We start from the raw sequence: 16,169 nt of genomic DNA, 5'->3' as shown, positions 1-16,169 counted from the left end.
AGTTAGAAAAATATCTGAATTAAAAGAAATGTTTCAGTGGCTCATCATCCAAGAGTGACCTGGGTGCCACGTGGATGAGGGGTATGATCCGGATTTTCAAGTGCTTGTCACATTTAATTTCAGTAGATGATATATTCCAGTAAGTGGAGATAAAGCTGACTGAGTGTAGGCAGACAATCCCATTGCAGTGCACAAGGATTTACTGCAGATAATGATAACAAATATGGGTTTGCCATACAATTTCAGTTTATCCATTCCAGAAACACACAAAGCAATGAATATCAAATAATATAGAAATCACTAATAAGCTCCAAATTCATCATCCATGTCTTTCCAAATATTTGAGAGCAGAAGTACTTATTCAGTAAGATATTAACCCTCTGTGCACATGTGTGAAACTACATCAAAGACAAGATTATAAAGCATGTAGCTAAGAGAGTTAGGCTGTAAAAGTCTTGGATTGTAAGCACTAGTCTGCTGTCTGCCTTTAAAACAGCAAGCTTGTAGGACTAGCATTCAATATGGTCAAAATAACATATATGAACAGCTAAGGCCCCAGGTCTTTAATAACTGGGTCTCTACTTAGAAGCAAGATGATAGCTGCAAAAGAATTGTTTGCTGGACTTCTGAAGGATAAAAAGAACTTCAAGAGGACTAGAAATCAATTCATTCATAAGTTGCAAAAATCTATACTATTCAATAGCACCCCTACAGTAAACAAAAAAGACTGGTTGCACTGCATAATTCAGCTCTAGCTTACTACCTGAGGTGCTGCCAGGGAATTGAAAGTGACAACAGCTGACATCTCAGTGTGATACAGAAGCTCCACATGCCTCCCACTGATTAATTCTGAATCTCTAGTTGCAGGAACTGTGAATACATTTTACACTGTCTGCATACACCAGCAAGCATGGGTATACATACTACATGTAAAGAGGAAAACATTTTAGATGATGATTCACCCCAAGGCAGGGGTTCCATGGTTTGTATTCAGTATAACATCTAGTCAAAGTGGGAATGGAAAAGGATGTGGAAAGGGAGTTCAAATCAATATCTAGGAGGGACACAGTAGATAGTGAATCCCAGAGGTCACCAACACCATACTCTTGACTTCAAGTTCTGCTACTACTGCACACTGAAACTGAATTGAAGGCAAATCAATTTCATGCTCATTCTTATATATCTCTAGAATCCTTCTACCAAGTTCAGTCAATTATTCCAATTAAATGCTACAATCTCTAGATTGTAGAAAATGTTTAACAGATAAATGTACTGGACATTTCTATTTGGAAGTAGAAGGGAAGCAAATATAAGGATGAATAATAATGTAGGAGAAAGTTAAAACACAAGTGTGATCCAGAATTCTGAATTCTAAAAGACTAAAGTTAATCCTTCATTATGAGGGTGGCCATGAAAAACTAGTAGGACAAAAAGCTTGCAAAGGCAGTAACATGATAAATACATTTAAGTCCCCAGATTGTCTCAGTATTCACACAAAGTCAAGTTAAAAAGAAAATCTTTGCAATGATATTTTATAACTGTCTTTCTGTAATGTTCCGAATACACAAAGAGACTATAAAAAAATATTTCTTTAACATTATTATTTCTCTTTTCCCTGAAATAGCAGGCCCTTGAGAAAAAGAATGCAAACTACCTCTACCACTTACAAATTTACATGTGATTTATCATGACTGAATGCTTTTCAGGTTGTGTTTTATTTAGATGTTACTAAAACTAGAGCCTCTCAATAATTAAAAGTTAATAAAAAAAAATCCCCAGGATGTTTTTTATCATCTTTAGGATAAAAGATAAAAGGAAGACAATTTGTTCCAATCCAAATCTTGAATTATGACTGACAAGCTTCAAGAACATGAGGCTTCCTGCTTTTTTTTTTTTTTTTTTTTGAGGCTTCCTGCTTTGTAGCAACATATTTATAAACATTTCAATAGGGATACACCTTGGGTTCAACTTGCCTGGTCACACCAAGGCATGTAAGGCAGAGAGACCCTGCAAAATAGATTCACTGCATCCCAGCTGGTTGCGCCCCCTTATTATAAGCAACGGCTTTTCCTATGAGCATTTCTCACTCTCATCTTTCTTGCTGAGCCAAGTCCTTACTACTAAAATGTATACTTATAAAGGTTTATTCACTTAAAAAACAGCTTTAACTACCCAAATCAGTAGCAGGAATTGAGTCATCATTCTTAAATGGAAAGCAAATCACACCACCCCACCACCTAGAGCTTAAAATTCTGTTTAAGACAAACCCAAGGTTCTCACGACCTTCCCATTCCCAAATTCGCAAATTCACAGTGAGCCTGTGGCTTCTTCTCCCCCATTTTGAGGTCTAACCCCTTTGTTATCTTTCAGGCTTTAATTAGTTGTACTTTCTCAAAGAAGCCTTTCTTTTTCCCTCAAATCTAAATTAAGATCCCTTTATAACTCCCTCCTAGCCCCCTATACTTTTCCTTCACTGGACTTTAAACACCTTGCAAATATATTAATCTGTGTGATGAATGTTCATCTCTTTAGTACAGCCAGGGGTCCAGGGCTGTCTTTCGTCCTCATATTTGACTTTTAGCACTGTACTCTGTTCATGGAGCCACTCAGCAGATTCAGGCAACATCACTGGTTATTGACATAAATAACAAAAGCAGACACCTAACAGAACAAAGTCTGAGAAGCTGGGGTTCCCATGGTGATGCACTGCCTGCCTTAGAGAAGTTCGGGATCTCCTCCTGGCCCCCTTTCTTTTGTCCTGGGGTGAGACCATGCTGGCCTTGCTCCCAAGTGCTTCATCACCATTCACATGGTCCTTGGCATGTGACAGTGTCTATAAATGTTTTTGAATTGCTTAATAACTATTATCAGGTTCAATATCATGGTAAACATCTTAGAGAAATACAAGGTGGGAACATTCAGGAATCACAATAATAAAACTCATGTATTTCAAGGAATACAATTTTTTAGTTGTTTCTTTGGTGATTTTTGAGTTTGGAATCATGTTTGAAAAATTCTTTTTCTCTTTCCCTAAGATTATATAACTTGACCTATATTTTTTGCAGTGCTATTCTGGTTCTTTTCTTTCTTCTTCTTTCTTTAAAACAATTTAAATCTTTAATCCATCTGGATTTTCATTTGATACAAAGTCTAATTCAATTTTTTAAAATGTTTAGCTCATTTCCCCAAAACCATCCCACTGACTTTTTTTTTTTTCATCAATTCAGTGGGGATTAAAAATATATTCTTCACATCTCCTCAAAGGGATGGAGAAATTCTTAGGAGACTCAAGAAATAACGTACTCTCCCTTCCTGGTAGAAAGGTCCTCTACCAATATTAATCCATAGTATTTAAAACTAAAAATACTAGTGAATCTATTATCAATTTTTCACATAAAGATGGTTAGGTCAAAATGTTCACAAAAAAAGGGTTAAGAGAAACTTTCAGACGTTCTCACCATGGGCACTGAAGGAAGACACTTCTTGTGAGAACAACCACCTTGCCAAGAGCAAGGATTATGTTCTTATCCATTTTTGAATCATCAACATCCAGCACAGCACCTAGTACGTAGCAGGTGCTTGATGAATGACAAATTTACAAAATCAGAATTCCTCCCCTCAAGTAAAGTATGATGTATATGTTATTTCAATGACAAGATTATTTTAAAACACTAAATCTATTTTTCCACTGGCATCTATGTCAATTATCGTATCACAAAGCGCTGTGAGGGTTATGTGATTTTAGATAAGATCCCAACAGACGCATGGCAGGGAGCCTGAGTCAGCCCCCGTCCCAGGGGCCTCACCTACTCTAGCTGGGAACGGGCATCGTTCCTCCTCCTTGCAGGCCTGCCTTCCCATGCACGCTCGGCCCAGAGAGCTCAAAGCTGCTGAGTGCCATCCTACATACATCAAATCCAGCACAGTAAGGCTTACAGGGACTTCCCTGGTGGTCCACTGGTTAAGACTTCACATTTCCATGCCAGGGGGCATGGGTTCAATCCTTGGTCAGGGAACTAAGATCCCACATGCTTCATGGTGCAGCCAGATAAAAAGACTGCCTAATTTTCAATGTTAGTTTTTTTTTTTTAAATCTTTCCCCAATTATTTTACTTCTGCATTGTTTCAAATTTATCAGCAGTTTAGAAGAACCCCAGGGGGCACCTGATAAAAATTCCATGGCTTGCTGGAGAGAGAGTGGGAGTCTGAGGTTGGCAGCTGATGGCTGAACTCTGTCCCCAAACCCTTTCTCTCTTAATGCTGCCTGGGGCTGGCCTGTGCTTCTCCAGGAGTCCCTCTGCCTCGCTCCCCTGTGAGCAAAGAACTCTGGATTCCACTTGTCTGTCTTCCTGCTGCTGGGCAGGCCTGCTTTCACCGCCAGCCCCCTGCAGCCCCCTCCAGCCTGTGCAGGCTGACACAGGAAGATACGTTCCCCAGTCGACCAGGAGGAGATGGGCCAGAAGATGAGGGCAGAAGAAGCAGAGCCAGGCAGGAAGGGAAAGAAGAGGAGGGGAAGAGAAGGTACGTGAAAACAGCAAGAACACTAAGGCAGGCTGCCAGCTGGCAGGTTATTTTCTGACACATCAGCCCTAAGCCACTTCTTTGGCATTTGTAACACTCTTTCAGAAGCATCGTAGCAAATGAGACTATTTCACAGGTAGCACTGGTCCATCTGAGTTACTTTGAATTAAAGAGGCATTGGAGGGTTCCTAGGTCTCCAACTATCTCTTGATGCTAGGGTCTCTTTATGTGAAGAGAAAAAGAGGGTAAGGATACATCCTTTTTTCCAGAACCATGGCGTTTCCTCATCACACACATGGAGACCGTCCCATAGATCCCAGTATAGCCTTTAGGTTCTGAAATCAGACATGCCTTATTCTTTCCTCTAGCGCTATATACATTTCAAAAGATTTTATCTGGTTGGAGTTAATCTCCATGGAAAGTCTGTAAGCTAGGTCATTCTAGTAGTACTATCTTCTGCTGGCAAAAATTTCACGTGTCTATCCAGATCATAAAGGGTCACCAACTTATAGCACAATGGATGAAATGAGGCACAAAACAAGGTGTAAAATAACTGAATGCAGAATCCTGGAGAAGAGGAGGGGCAGGATGTACTTACTGAGTGCAGTCTGCCTGTCAAGGACCTTGCCAAATGCTCTACATGTATTGCCTTGATTCATTTCATCCCCCAATAAATCTTTGTTGTAGGAACCCATAATTATAGATGAATCACAAAAGTTAAGCCCAACTAATAGGGACAGAGACAGGATCGGAGCCCTGCCATGTTCAGAGCCTATTCTCTGGGCCATGACAGTTGAATTCCCTCCTAAATTTTCCAAAAGCTTCCTGCAGGGTAACATCTGGTCACAAACAAAGGACCTGGAGCCAGGAAGACAGCAGACTTTTCGCCAGCAGCAACAGGAGATAGAAAACAATGGGACATTAGCTTAGGATTCCGAAAGAAGTGTTTAACCCCTTACAAGCTCCAAGCTCTCCGTTAAGTGCAAAGTAGAATGAAAACACTTTGAGATAGATGAAGTCTCAAAACATTTCCCTACCATGCACCCTTTCCCTGAAGTGACCAGAGGATGTGTTTCATTCAAAGGGAATAAACAAGGAACAACTGAAATAGGTTCCAGAGAGAGTCTGGGAAAGGATGAAACTATTTTTCAAGTTTGCCTGAGTGGAAAGTTAAATTGAGGGATATTTTACATAGTTATTGGAAAGACTAGGAAACACAAAAACAGAACAGAAATTAGAAAGGCTATGAGATGCAAAAACAGAAATCTAAACAAGAAAGGAAATGCAGGCAGGGTACACTAATGAACTAGACATGAACAATTAGACTTTCTATATGACATACACATATATGATTAGGAAAAAAACTGAATATATGTTCAACAAAAACCATATTAGGAGGAAGGAGTAGGGGAAAATGTTCATACATGAGGAAAGAGGAGAGAGAGAGATCTTTATTATTCATAACAGAGTGTCAGTAGACAGGCAAATCTGAAATATCAAGAAAGATAAGAACACACACATTATTTGCAAGAATTATGGTAAATATTGAAGAAAGACCTAGAGTAAAAAGTAAGGAGGAATCATACAGGAAAAAGTTGACCAGGGACTGCTGCTTTTCATCACAACTTGTCCTGTTTGGCTTTTAACAGTATGTATTAGCAAAGTCAAAGTCGCTCGGCCACATCTGACTCTTTGTGACCACATGGATAGTCCATGGAATTCTCCGGGCCAGAATACTGGAGTGGGCAGCCATTCCCTTCTCCAGGGGATCTTTCCAACCCAGGGCCTGATAGGGATCAAAGCTAGGTCTCCCGCATGCAGGTGGATTCTTTACCAGCTGAGCCAACAGGGAATTATAAATGAAAAATACATTAGAAAAAGCATCATCTGTTGGAACCAAGTCTTTCACATGGAAAAACCAGTCTATCTGCAAATCAACAGGCAAGATTTGTTAAAATGCACAGTAAATCTCATTTAGGGATTACAAACTGAGGACTCAATTGTGAATTAGTTTTATAATAGTGAATTTGGTTAAATTACAATGCAAATGAGATTTTTCAATTGATGTTTTAATGATTTCTATAATCTTTTATCCATTTATTCTAATGTATCCAAAAATTATAGCTTAAGCTTTTCCTGCAACCATATTTTGCAGTGGGATGAATCTCTATGTATGCATCTTATTATACACATAGACTAGAGTCCTTCAAACAAGCCTTTACCTCCGGGCTTTTCCTGTCTGTGGGGAACTCTTCCTTCAGTGAATTTACAAAGCACCAATCAGTCATTCATTCATTCATTCATTCAGCCAATATTATTAAATACCTACCATGCACCAGATCCTAATCCAACATCTACTTTTTAAATCTCATTTATTTCCATTTAATACACAGAACCAACCAGTTAGAACAGCTTAACCCATGGGCATGCCAGTTGGGCTTCCCAGATGGCTCAGTGGTAAAGAACCCGCCTGCCAATGCAAGAGATGTAAGAGACGCAGGTTCAATCTTTGGGTCAGGAAGATCCCTTGGAGAAGGAAATGGCAACACACTCCAGTATTCTTGCCTGGAAAAATTCCATGGACCAGAGAAGCCTGGCGGGCTACAGTTCAAAGGTCACAAAGACAAAGAGTGAGACACAGCTGAGCACGCATACAATCGATGGACATGAAGTTAACGATAACCTCTTCACTCAGGGTCTGAGCCTTCTACTGCTTGTTGTTTTTGTTGTTATTTGCTTTTTTGTGGGTTTTTTGGCACACCATCTTCCCAGTACACTGAGAGCAATATGGGTAGCAGAAATAGTATACGACCAGAGGGAGTGAGATCACCTGGGTTCTGATCGTTCACCGGCCACAAAGTTAGTGGGACCTGGGTCAACGTCCCTTGACATCTCTGGGTGTCAGTTTTATCCCAATAAAGTGGTGGGATAGTATTATATAAACTTCAAGACAGACACAACACTCAGGCCTTGATACACATGCCAACTCCAACTTACTGGTAAAGTCTGCTACTGGCTCGTCTTAGGACTGTTCTCTCTTAGCTATGCCTACTGCAGGACCAGGGATCACAGTGGTATCCACAGACTTACCAGCCCTGCTCTGCTTTTTCAAAATATTCTGTGATCATATGAGAAAGAAGATTTGACATAGTCTCACATTAAAGGTATATGATCAGTTTTAATTTCCTATGCATGTTTTCTGGCTAGTAGAAGGAATAAAGAAGGAAATACCTAAAAGGCAGAAAGGCAGCCAGGAGGAGAAAGCAAGAAAACAGGCGGTGGATGATATCAAAATGGCTAAGGAGTCTTCAATACATTCATACTAACATATTCTAAGTATTTGGATTTTCCTTCCAACACACAATTTTGAAATGCTATCTGTTTTTCATTATGAGCCTGATTTGTTAAATCTATTACTCTTGGCTAGATTTCAGGTGGATTATAAACAGCTAATGTAGGCAAGTGAGAAATATCCACCAAGCCTCTACTGAAGCCTGTGGTCCCAAGGGGAACATCTTCCGCCCATCATAAAGGACAGAGGCCCAGAACTGCCCACCCACTCAGTCCTCCAAGAGGGGACATCAACATACAAACACACTCTCCTTTCTTGCTCTTGACCCTTGTACTGAAAAGATCATTCAGATTTAAAATGTCTAAATGATTCTAATTTAGGCTGGGTTCTCTTAGATTCAGGGGTAAAAAACAAGGACACACACACACAAATTCCAAGTTTTCCACTTGGAAAACTTTCAGTGTTGAATGCCACACTCTGAACTGCCACAATAAGGGTAATCTACACCTGATCTGCTTTATTTTCCTCTCTCTTGTCACGTTCTCTGTCCTCAACCCAAAGGCATATAAGTATCTAGGTACAGGCACAGACACACATGATACAGATATAGATATGTAGTTTCCCAAGTGAAAGCATCTGACCTCAAATCCCCATCAACTACTTACCACTGAGGCTGAAACAATACTCAACTAATGTCAACAAAACCTAGTATTTCAATAATAAGTTAAGGAAACGAAAGGCAAATGTGACCCTCACACTGCAGAAGTTCTAAAGAAACTCGTCTTTTCTTCAAGGTTGCTTGACTGACCCACATGCAGGCACTGGTTTGGATGGACCGCTCAGACGGTAAAGGATCTGCCTGCAATGAGGGAGGCCTGTGATTGATCCCTGGGTCAGGAAGATTCCCTGGAGAAGGGAATGGCAACCCACTCCAGTACTCTTGTCTGGAGAATCCCATGGACAGAGAGAGGAGCCTGGTGCGCTACATAGTCCATTGGGTTGCAAAGAGCTGAACATGACTGAGTGACCAACACTGTTACTTTCTTTCACTTTCCGTCTAGGTGGACTGTAGCATGAACTGACCATTATCAACTGCACCTACTCTGAGCTCATCATCCTTCAGTTTTTATATTACTGATAATAATTTGCATTTATGTAGCAAACAAGATTGAACACAGCATTTGAAAACTGTATTATGCAGCTTGATCTTTGGTGAGTCACTGGTGTTGAAAGTGGGAATAACAAACGTCCGAAGGCAGGACAGTCTGAGCTGCCTCCACCACCTTCCAAACCCTATGCTGGCAGCAGGCCCATCAGGCCATGTCTCTCCTCTGAGCAAAACCCTGTTTTGTTGATTTCGCTGTTTCAAATGAAGGTAGCTCCAGGTAGCCTCTCAGACATGTTCTCTATTCTTGGCAGCATCATAAGTGATTATTCTATTTTTTCTTAAATTAATTCCCCTCTGCCCTTTTACTTTGGTCACGCCGATAGGAACAGAGTGAAGGGATGAAGTGGGTACTTAAATAGTTCATCTCACTAGGGGATTGTAAGTAAGAAAATATGGGAGACTCCTGTAAATCAACAATTACTCAAGAATGCAGGTTTGCTTAATCACAAAACCAAGCAGGCTTGCTCAGCAACAAAACCATGCAACAGAATCATAAGACATGCCCCAAAACAATAAAACAATGGTGGCATGAGACCCACATTCTGCCCAGGGAGCTCAGTAAGTTAGGACATGCTCTCTGTACACACAAAAAGCAATAATTTGTGGACCTAGCTTGACCTTGTAGAGACAAGAAAACTCCCCTGCCCAACCTGCAGGAGGAACTGATGATGGAAGCATTGCGTCTACTCAAGAATAACAAAGATCTTCCACCCCTCTCCACTTTTCCTTTGATTTTAAAACTGCAGCCCAGTAAGTTCTGGGCATGGCATCCTCTCACCTGCTCACCTGTAACCCTCACAAGCATCCTATTCTAATAAATCACTTCTTATCTCTTTGCCTTTTGCTAAATTTTTTCCGCACTGGAAAGATAAGGGACTGTGGTACCTGAGCTCTTCTGAGTCTTCGAAACAACACTGAATCATTTCAGTACTAGTCTACTGAAGTTATCAATGACAAACCTGGCTGAGTCCAGCAAACCTTGAGTCAGCAAACTATGAGTATGCGTCAGCAAACCTCGGTGCTACTCATATACCCTCATGTCTGAAGGTGGAGATGACTAGATGACTCATTTAACAACGGAGAAATTACAGTGAGCTATATAGTTCTGTGTAGACTTAGCATCGTTGGCTAGTTACAAACTATAGCTATAAATCGTGCCCAGTATGTCTGAAAATGGGGATAAATCAATCCATCTGCCATCTGTTCAATCATAGAGCCTGGAGAGACCTAACATGGAAATTTCTGACTTTTTTACTTAGAAGCTCAAACACTGTTAGGGTCATTATCAAAATGTTACTTAATGATGGCCAGAGTCAGCCATGGAAACTGCTAAGTCAATCAAGTCCAGGTCGGGGTGTGGGTCTAGTTCTAGGCGAGCACTGTAAATTCAACAAAATTTCAAGGGGTCATGGATCAAAATTCAAAGGTCAGCCTCTGCTACATCCCACCTCTGGTTTTGTGGAAGATGATAAGGCAAGTTGAGTGATGCTATTCTTGGTCCCCCATCAGCTGAACATGGAACAGTATAACGTTCAGGTCTGAATGATATAAATGAAATTTTCCTCAATAATAACAACAAATCATTTTCATAAAACAGACTTCTCATTCACCCCACTTCAACTTTCTTGTTCCGGGAACATTACTGCGCACTTCAAGGTACACATGCTCTCCTTTATCTACTGTAGGGAAACACACACTTCCCTGGCAGCTCAGATGGTAAAGCATCTGCCTGCAATGCAGGAGACCTGGGTTTGATCCCTGGGTCGGGACGATCCCCTAGAAAAGGGAATGGCAACCCACTCCAGTATTCTCGCCTGGAGAATCCCACAGACAGAGAAGACTGGCAGGCTACAGTCAGGGTACAGGGGTTGCAAGACGTCGGACACCACTGAGTGACTAACACAACATATATGCACACATAAAGTAATCTGCACATCACCATATTAGGGATACATTTTCACAGCATTAAGGGCATCAGCACAGCTGTGCACACTCTCAGTATAAGGCAGACCTCCCGCCACACCCCATTTTCATGAAGGATACCTTACTCACCTCTCACTTCCCGTTGCTGATACTCTCTGTTTTTAAGGATGGGGTGTGAAATCCACATCCACGGGTGATGTTTGCGTAGCTGGGGGAGCAGGTAGTGGGTTACAAACCCCACGGCTCCAGCCAGGACGAAGAGCACAATGCTGAGAAAGGGCTGCAACAGAAGAAGGTAAGAGTCAATGTGTAGCTGGAAGCATGGGGAAGGATGCCTGTAAATAACCCAGAACCATAACTATGCTCCTTCCCTGCTTCTCCCAAAGCACACACAGCCAAACTCAGCTCTTGCTTCAGGCCTCTGAAAATTTCTCCCGTAGCACTTGAAAGTGGTCTCTGCGTTGAGAACCACCAAGACGGAGTGCAGAAGAGGCTGAGACATTCTGCCCATTAGAATACTTTTTCTTGCTTTTTGTTATTTTTTTTAAAGATGAGATGGAGAATAACAAATTTATCTAACAGACTTTTCTTCACTGATAGAAAAGTGAGACAGCAGCTGTCTGCAAGAACCTCTAGCCAGAAATCCCATCTGGCTCACTATACTGCTGTTTTTCCAGCCAAAAATTATGTTCCAATAATCGTTTTGGCTCTGCGACTTCCATCTCATTCCTGATTTGGTGAGTCCTCCCTTCTCCACTCTTAGCAGTGAGCTGTGATCCTGTCATGACTGTTGACCATCCTCATGGTGGATTCTATAAGATATGCTAACCAAACAATCCCCTGGATGGGAAACAGTAAGGGTAAAACATCTGGATCAACTCTGTGTGGTGGACCAAAACTCATCTCAGACATAACTCAACACACCTGGATATATTCCTCCAAGCTCTCTATTCTCTTCTATTCTTCCTCTGGCTCCACTAACCTCTCAATAGCCTGGAGCTGCACAGTGGGCTCTGTTTATTACAGGCAACGAGGAGAGGGGAAGAGTGCAAAGCCAAATGGATACATACTCGCAAGGACAGGAACACAGTGCTGGCACTGACCGCAAACGACAGAACGGCAGCCACCGAGCAGATGATGAGATCCGATTTTAAGATATCCTTCTGCAAACAGAAAACAACTCTACAGTTCACTCTCCTGTGTTTCTCTCAGCAACCCTGGGGCACCAGGTAAATCAGGTAACAGCATCTTAACCCCTGGATACACTACATACCCGATCTATTCCCAATGGCACACGTTGGATGGACCATTCAGCACCTCCCATGTGGGGAATATCAGGGAAACTAAGGCAGAAGGGGGGCAAGAGGAAATACAGACTGCCATGCCTCCATCCGCTAGCCAGGGAGAGAAGATTTTCTACACGTGTAAGAGGCATAAAGTTCTTCTTGACAATCACAGATCAGATGCGAGATGCCCAGGTCTAATAAAGATGGGTAAAGTGCTAATAATCTCCACTGGGCTTTGGCGTGGCTTGTATTTTAATGTGCACGCAGCCTAGGCCAGACAGAGGCCTCTTCCACATTTACATTTTTCTTTGCTCCTAAATAGATTTTACATTTTAATTCAGTTAAATTAGGTAAAAGCGACTTCCAAATAATTTAAGTATATTTATATTATGTACACATATGCAGGAAATGAAGTGTCAGTAACTTGCTACTAATTTTCCATCACACAAAATTGTGTAGTGAGCAGGCATAAAGGAAAACGAAGCAAAGTTAGACCAAAGAATGTTACTAATACTGCAGATGCATGGAAAATGGCCTGTTAGCTCAGTAGGGTACAATGTTGGCTAACTGACAGAGCTAAAAGGAGTACTGGGGGATCATTAAATTTTTTCTTTCTACAGAATCCAATTAGCTGCAGTACATAATTACTGAACATATTAAGGTATCACATTGTTATCTGAAAACTCTGAAATCATCAGTTTAAATATATCAATATATCATATCAAAAATGAATTATGCCTCTTAAATAATTATTTTGAATGTTACCTGCCAGAAAATCATACAGAATATACATCTGTTTCCCCATAGCCTCCCTTCTTTTCTTTTTGTACAAACCGTATACCTGTTTACCTACATTCCCTCCCTACCTTTATCTTTTCCTGTCTTTTTAAAATTAAAATCTGGAGTTTCTTGCAAGTCATGTTGCTGATTTTCTGACTGAATTGTCATCCAAAGTGACAGGAAGAAATCAGGAGGACAGTTAAATGCAGTAAAAATGACCTGAACCATCTGATGAAAAATCAATATGGCTTTGTCAGGATAATCAATAATACACTGAAGAGATCCACTCTCAACATCAATTTACCAATTAGCTGCTAAAGTTGCTTTGCACTTCCTATCTCCAAAGTTTACAATTCACATACAAGTACTGAATATATGAGCTATCAAATAGTGATAAACAAAATTCTGGATTTATTCTTAGTAATGGCAATCTGATTTTTGAGCAGGAAAATCATTGGTTTTTAATTCTGAATCTATAAACTTTCACGTCATAAGTTTTCTCAAAAATTTACTATTAGTAAATGGCAAATATCTAGTTATCTCCTTTCATTCCAAATGCTTGAAAGAAGGCCAAACTCTCCCAGAGGGAAGTTCTATAATTCACTGCATCTTCAGGCTGTGGAGATTTATTCATTTTTATTTACTATTTTTCATTGACATGGTTTATGTCATTTTAAAATTGCTGATGCTTATCCAAAAGGGAGATATACATTTTCCCAAATATTCTATCTTAAAATTGTCATTTAAAAATTTTTTTATTTTGTATTGGAGCATAGTTGATTAACAATGCTATGTTAGTTAAACTATGCCATTTTAAAATGACCTGCTTAAAATTGTTTAAAGGCAATTCCAATCAAAATCCTAATAGGATTGTTTTTTATTTTATTTTTTTACAAATTTGGAAGTTAATTCAAAAGTTTACTTGGAAATGCAACAGACCTAGACTGGGGACTAGGTAAAACAATTTTGAAAAAGAACAAAGTTGGAGGACTTTCAATATCTGATTCAGAAACTGCATGTGCAAAACTATGGTAATCAGGTATTGGTGGCATTGCCACAAAATTGACATTGAGGGCACCTGAACAGAAAAAAAAATCCAGAAATAGGCCAACGTATAAACAGTCAACTGATTTTAAACAAAGGGGTCAAGGTAAAAATGACACCTTTCCCCACAATAAGGTAAAGGAAAATTTTTTTCAACTGATTCTGGTTTAGTTGGATAGCCATCTACAAAAAGAAAACAATAACAAAAAATCTCCTTGACACCTCACATCATGCACAAACATTAACTCAACTGGCATCATAAACCTAAACTATCAAATTCCTCAAAGAAAACATAAGAAGAAATCTTAGTGACTTTGGGTTCGGCAAAGTTTTCCTAAATAAGACACTAAAAGCTGCAACTGTGAAAATGGAAAAAAAAAGTCATAATTTGAGCTTTAAGAAAATTTAAAATATTTGTTCTTCCAAAGACCTTCTGACAGAATGAAAAAGCAAGCCACAGACTGGGAAAAACAAACATACATGATTTGCAAAACATCCATCCAACAAAGGATTTTACAACTCAATAAGAAGTCCAACAACTCTTTCTAACTCTCATTCCTAACTGCACATGGGCAAAACCTTTGAATAGGCTCACCAAAGGAGATGGTAGATAGTAATTATTGAGCTTTTCACTTTTGATGCTAATTAATAAAACCACAGGATAAATTAATGATATTACCAAACCTTTTTTCATATTTTTAATTAATTCTCTAGAAAAACTATGATAAATAGATTCACTATATCATAGGTTTAAGAGTATTTCATAATTCTTGATAAATTACATCTTATTAGATGATTGTAATAATTTACACAAATATAATTCAATGTCTAAGAGAGCTCATCTTTTCACTCTTGATGCTAACTAATAAAAAATTACAAACTTAATATTGGTAACAGTAACATCAGCAACACAGAAAGGAAATGATTTCCTCTTTTCATATAGCCACCAAAAAGCAGATATTATTTTGCTCCAAAAAATTTTATTCTGGAAAATATTTTTTGAAAGGAATCTTGAAGCACACCTCAGAGACTGTTGCTGTGTCTTCTGGGCCAGTTTTTTGGCCTGTAAATGCTGAACCATAGTTCTAGCACTAATCGTGATTTCTATGGGTTTTTCCATGAATGTTTCTTAAACATCTAATCTAGTATGCATTAAATTTTCTGCCTTTTTCAACAGTAGTTTCTTTTGTAAACATTATAGATATGATTGTATAGATGTATAGACTTACTATCATCACTTAATGGCCAAATAACTTTCCATCTTGTGATGCCATACATATAAACACATACATATACCAACAATATCATAATGGACCCTCAAAGCATTAATCTAGTGAATAAAATTGAATGTAAACATTTCCTAACTGCTAAGACACTGGGTTGCCTTCCATTTTTTACCATAATGAATTATGCTGCAATCATCTTTTGGGCTTCCCAGGTGGCTCAGTGGTAAAGAATCTGTCTGGCAGTGAAGATGCTGCAGAAGATGTGGGCTCAGTCCTAGGTCAGGAAGATCCCTTGGAGGAGGAAATGGCAACCCACTCTAGTACTCTTGTGTGGTGCTTCCCATGGACAAAAGGAGCCTGTCACGTGATAATCCATAGGGCTGCCAAGAATAGGAAACGACTACTTGCTTGCTTGCTCCATTAGCTTTTTGCACCTAAGTCTTTTTTCATATTTTGAATCAATTCTCTATAAAAAATTATGATAAATAGATTTATTATATCATAGGTTAAGAGTATTTCACAATTCTTGATAAATTACACCATATCAGATAATTGTAATAATTTACACAAATATAATACAATGTCTAAGAGATCTCATCTTGTCACAATTGGCAATATCATTAGTTTATCCTGTGCTAACTGAGTGGACCAAAATATACCATCTCATTTTAACCTGCATTTCTTTATTTATAAGAAGGATAAGTATATTTCATACATTTACCTATTAAATATTTTGTCCCTAAATGAAGCATTATTTGCTTATAGAGTTTAAAAAATTATAACAGTCATTGGTATAAGAAAGATAATTTAACTTACAAATTTGTAACAAATATTTTTAGAAATTATCAAAATTATTTGCATTTTATTGCCCTTTTTCATATAGAAGTTTAAATTTTTATGTACTCAAATTTAACTGTGTGTGTATTTAT

The 16,169-nt window shown here is 39.2% G+C and overlaps 1 protein-coding gene across 1 annotated transcript in view; it reads right to left on the bottom strand.

Annotated features, from left to right (window-relative positions):
* Window positions 1–16,169, bottom strand: part of PCNX2 (pecanex 2) — a 300,345-nt gene that overhangs the window by 146,014 nt on the left and 138,162 nt on the right. The window contains exons 18-19 of the mRNA XM_061162994.1: window positions 11,975–12,067; window positions 11,034–11,184 (exon numbers count right to left, since the gene is read on the bottom strand). Of these exons, the coding sequence (XP_061018977.1) occupies window positions 11,034–11,184; window positions 11,975–12,067 (244 nt within the window). The remainder of the gene's footprint in view (window positions 1–11,033; window positions 11,185–11,974; window positions 12,068–16,169) is intronic.

This window comes from Dama dama, chromosome 15 (assembly GCF_033118175.1).
Source record: "Dama dama isolate Ldn47 chromosome 15, ASM3311817v1, whole genome shotgun sequence".
Classification (NCBI taxonomy): domain Eukaryota; kingdom Metazoa; phylum Chordata; class Mammalia; order Artiodactyla; family Cervidae; genus Dama; species Dama dama.
The sequence above is the reverse complement of the archived record's forward strand: the minus strand, read 5'-3'. Positions and strand labels throughout refer to the sequence as shown.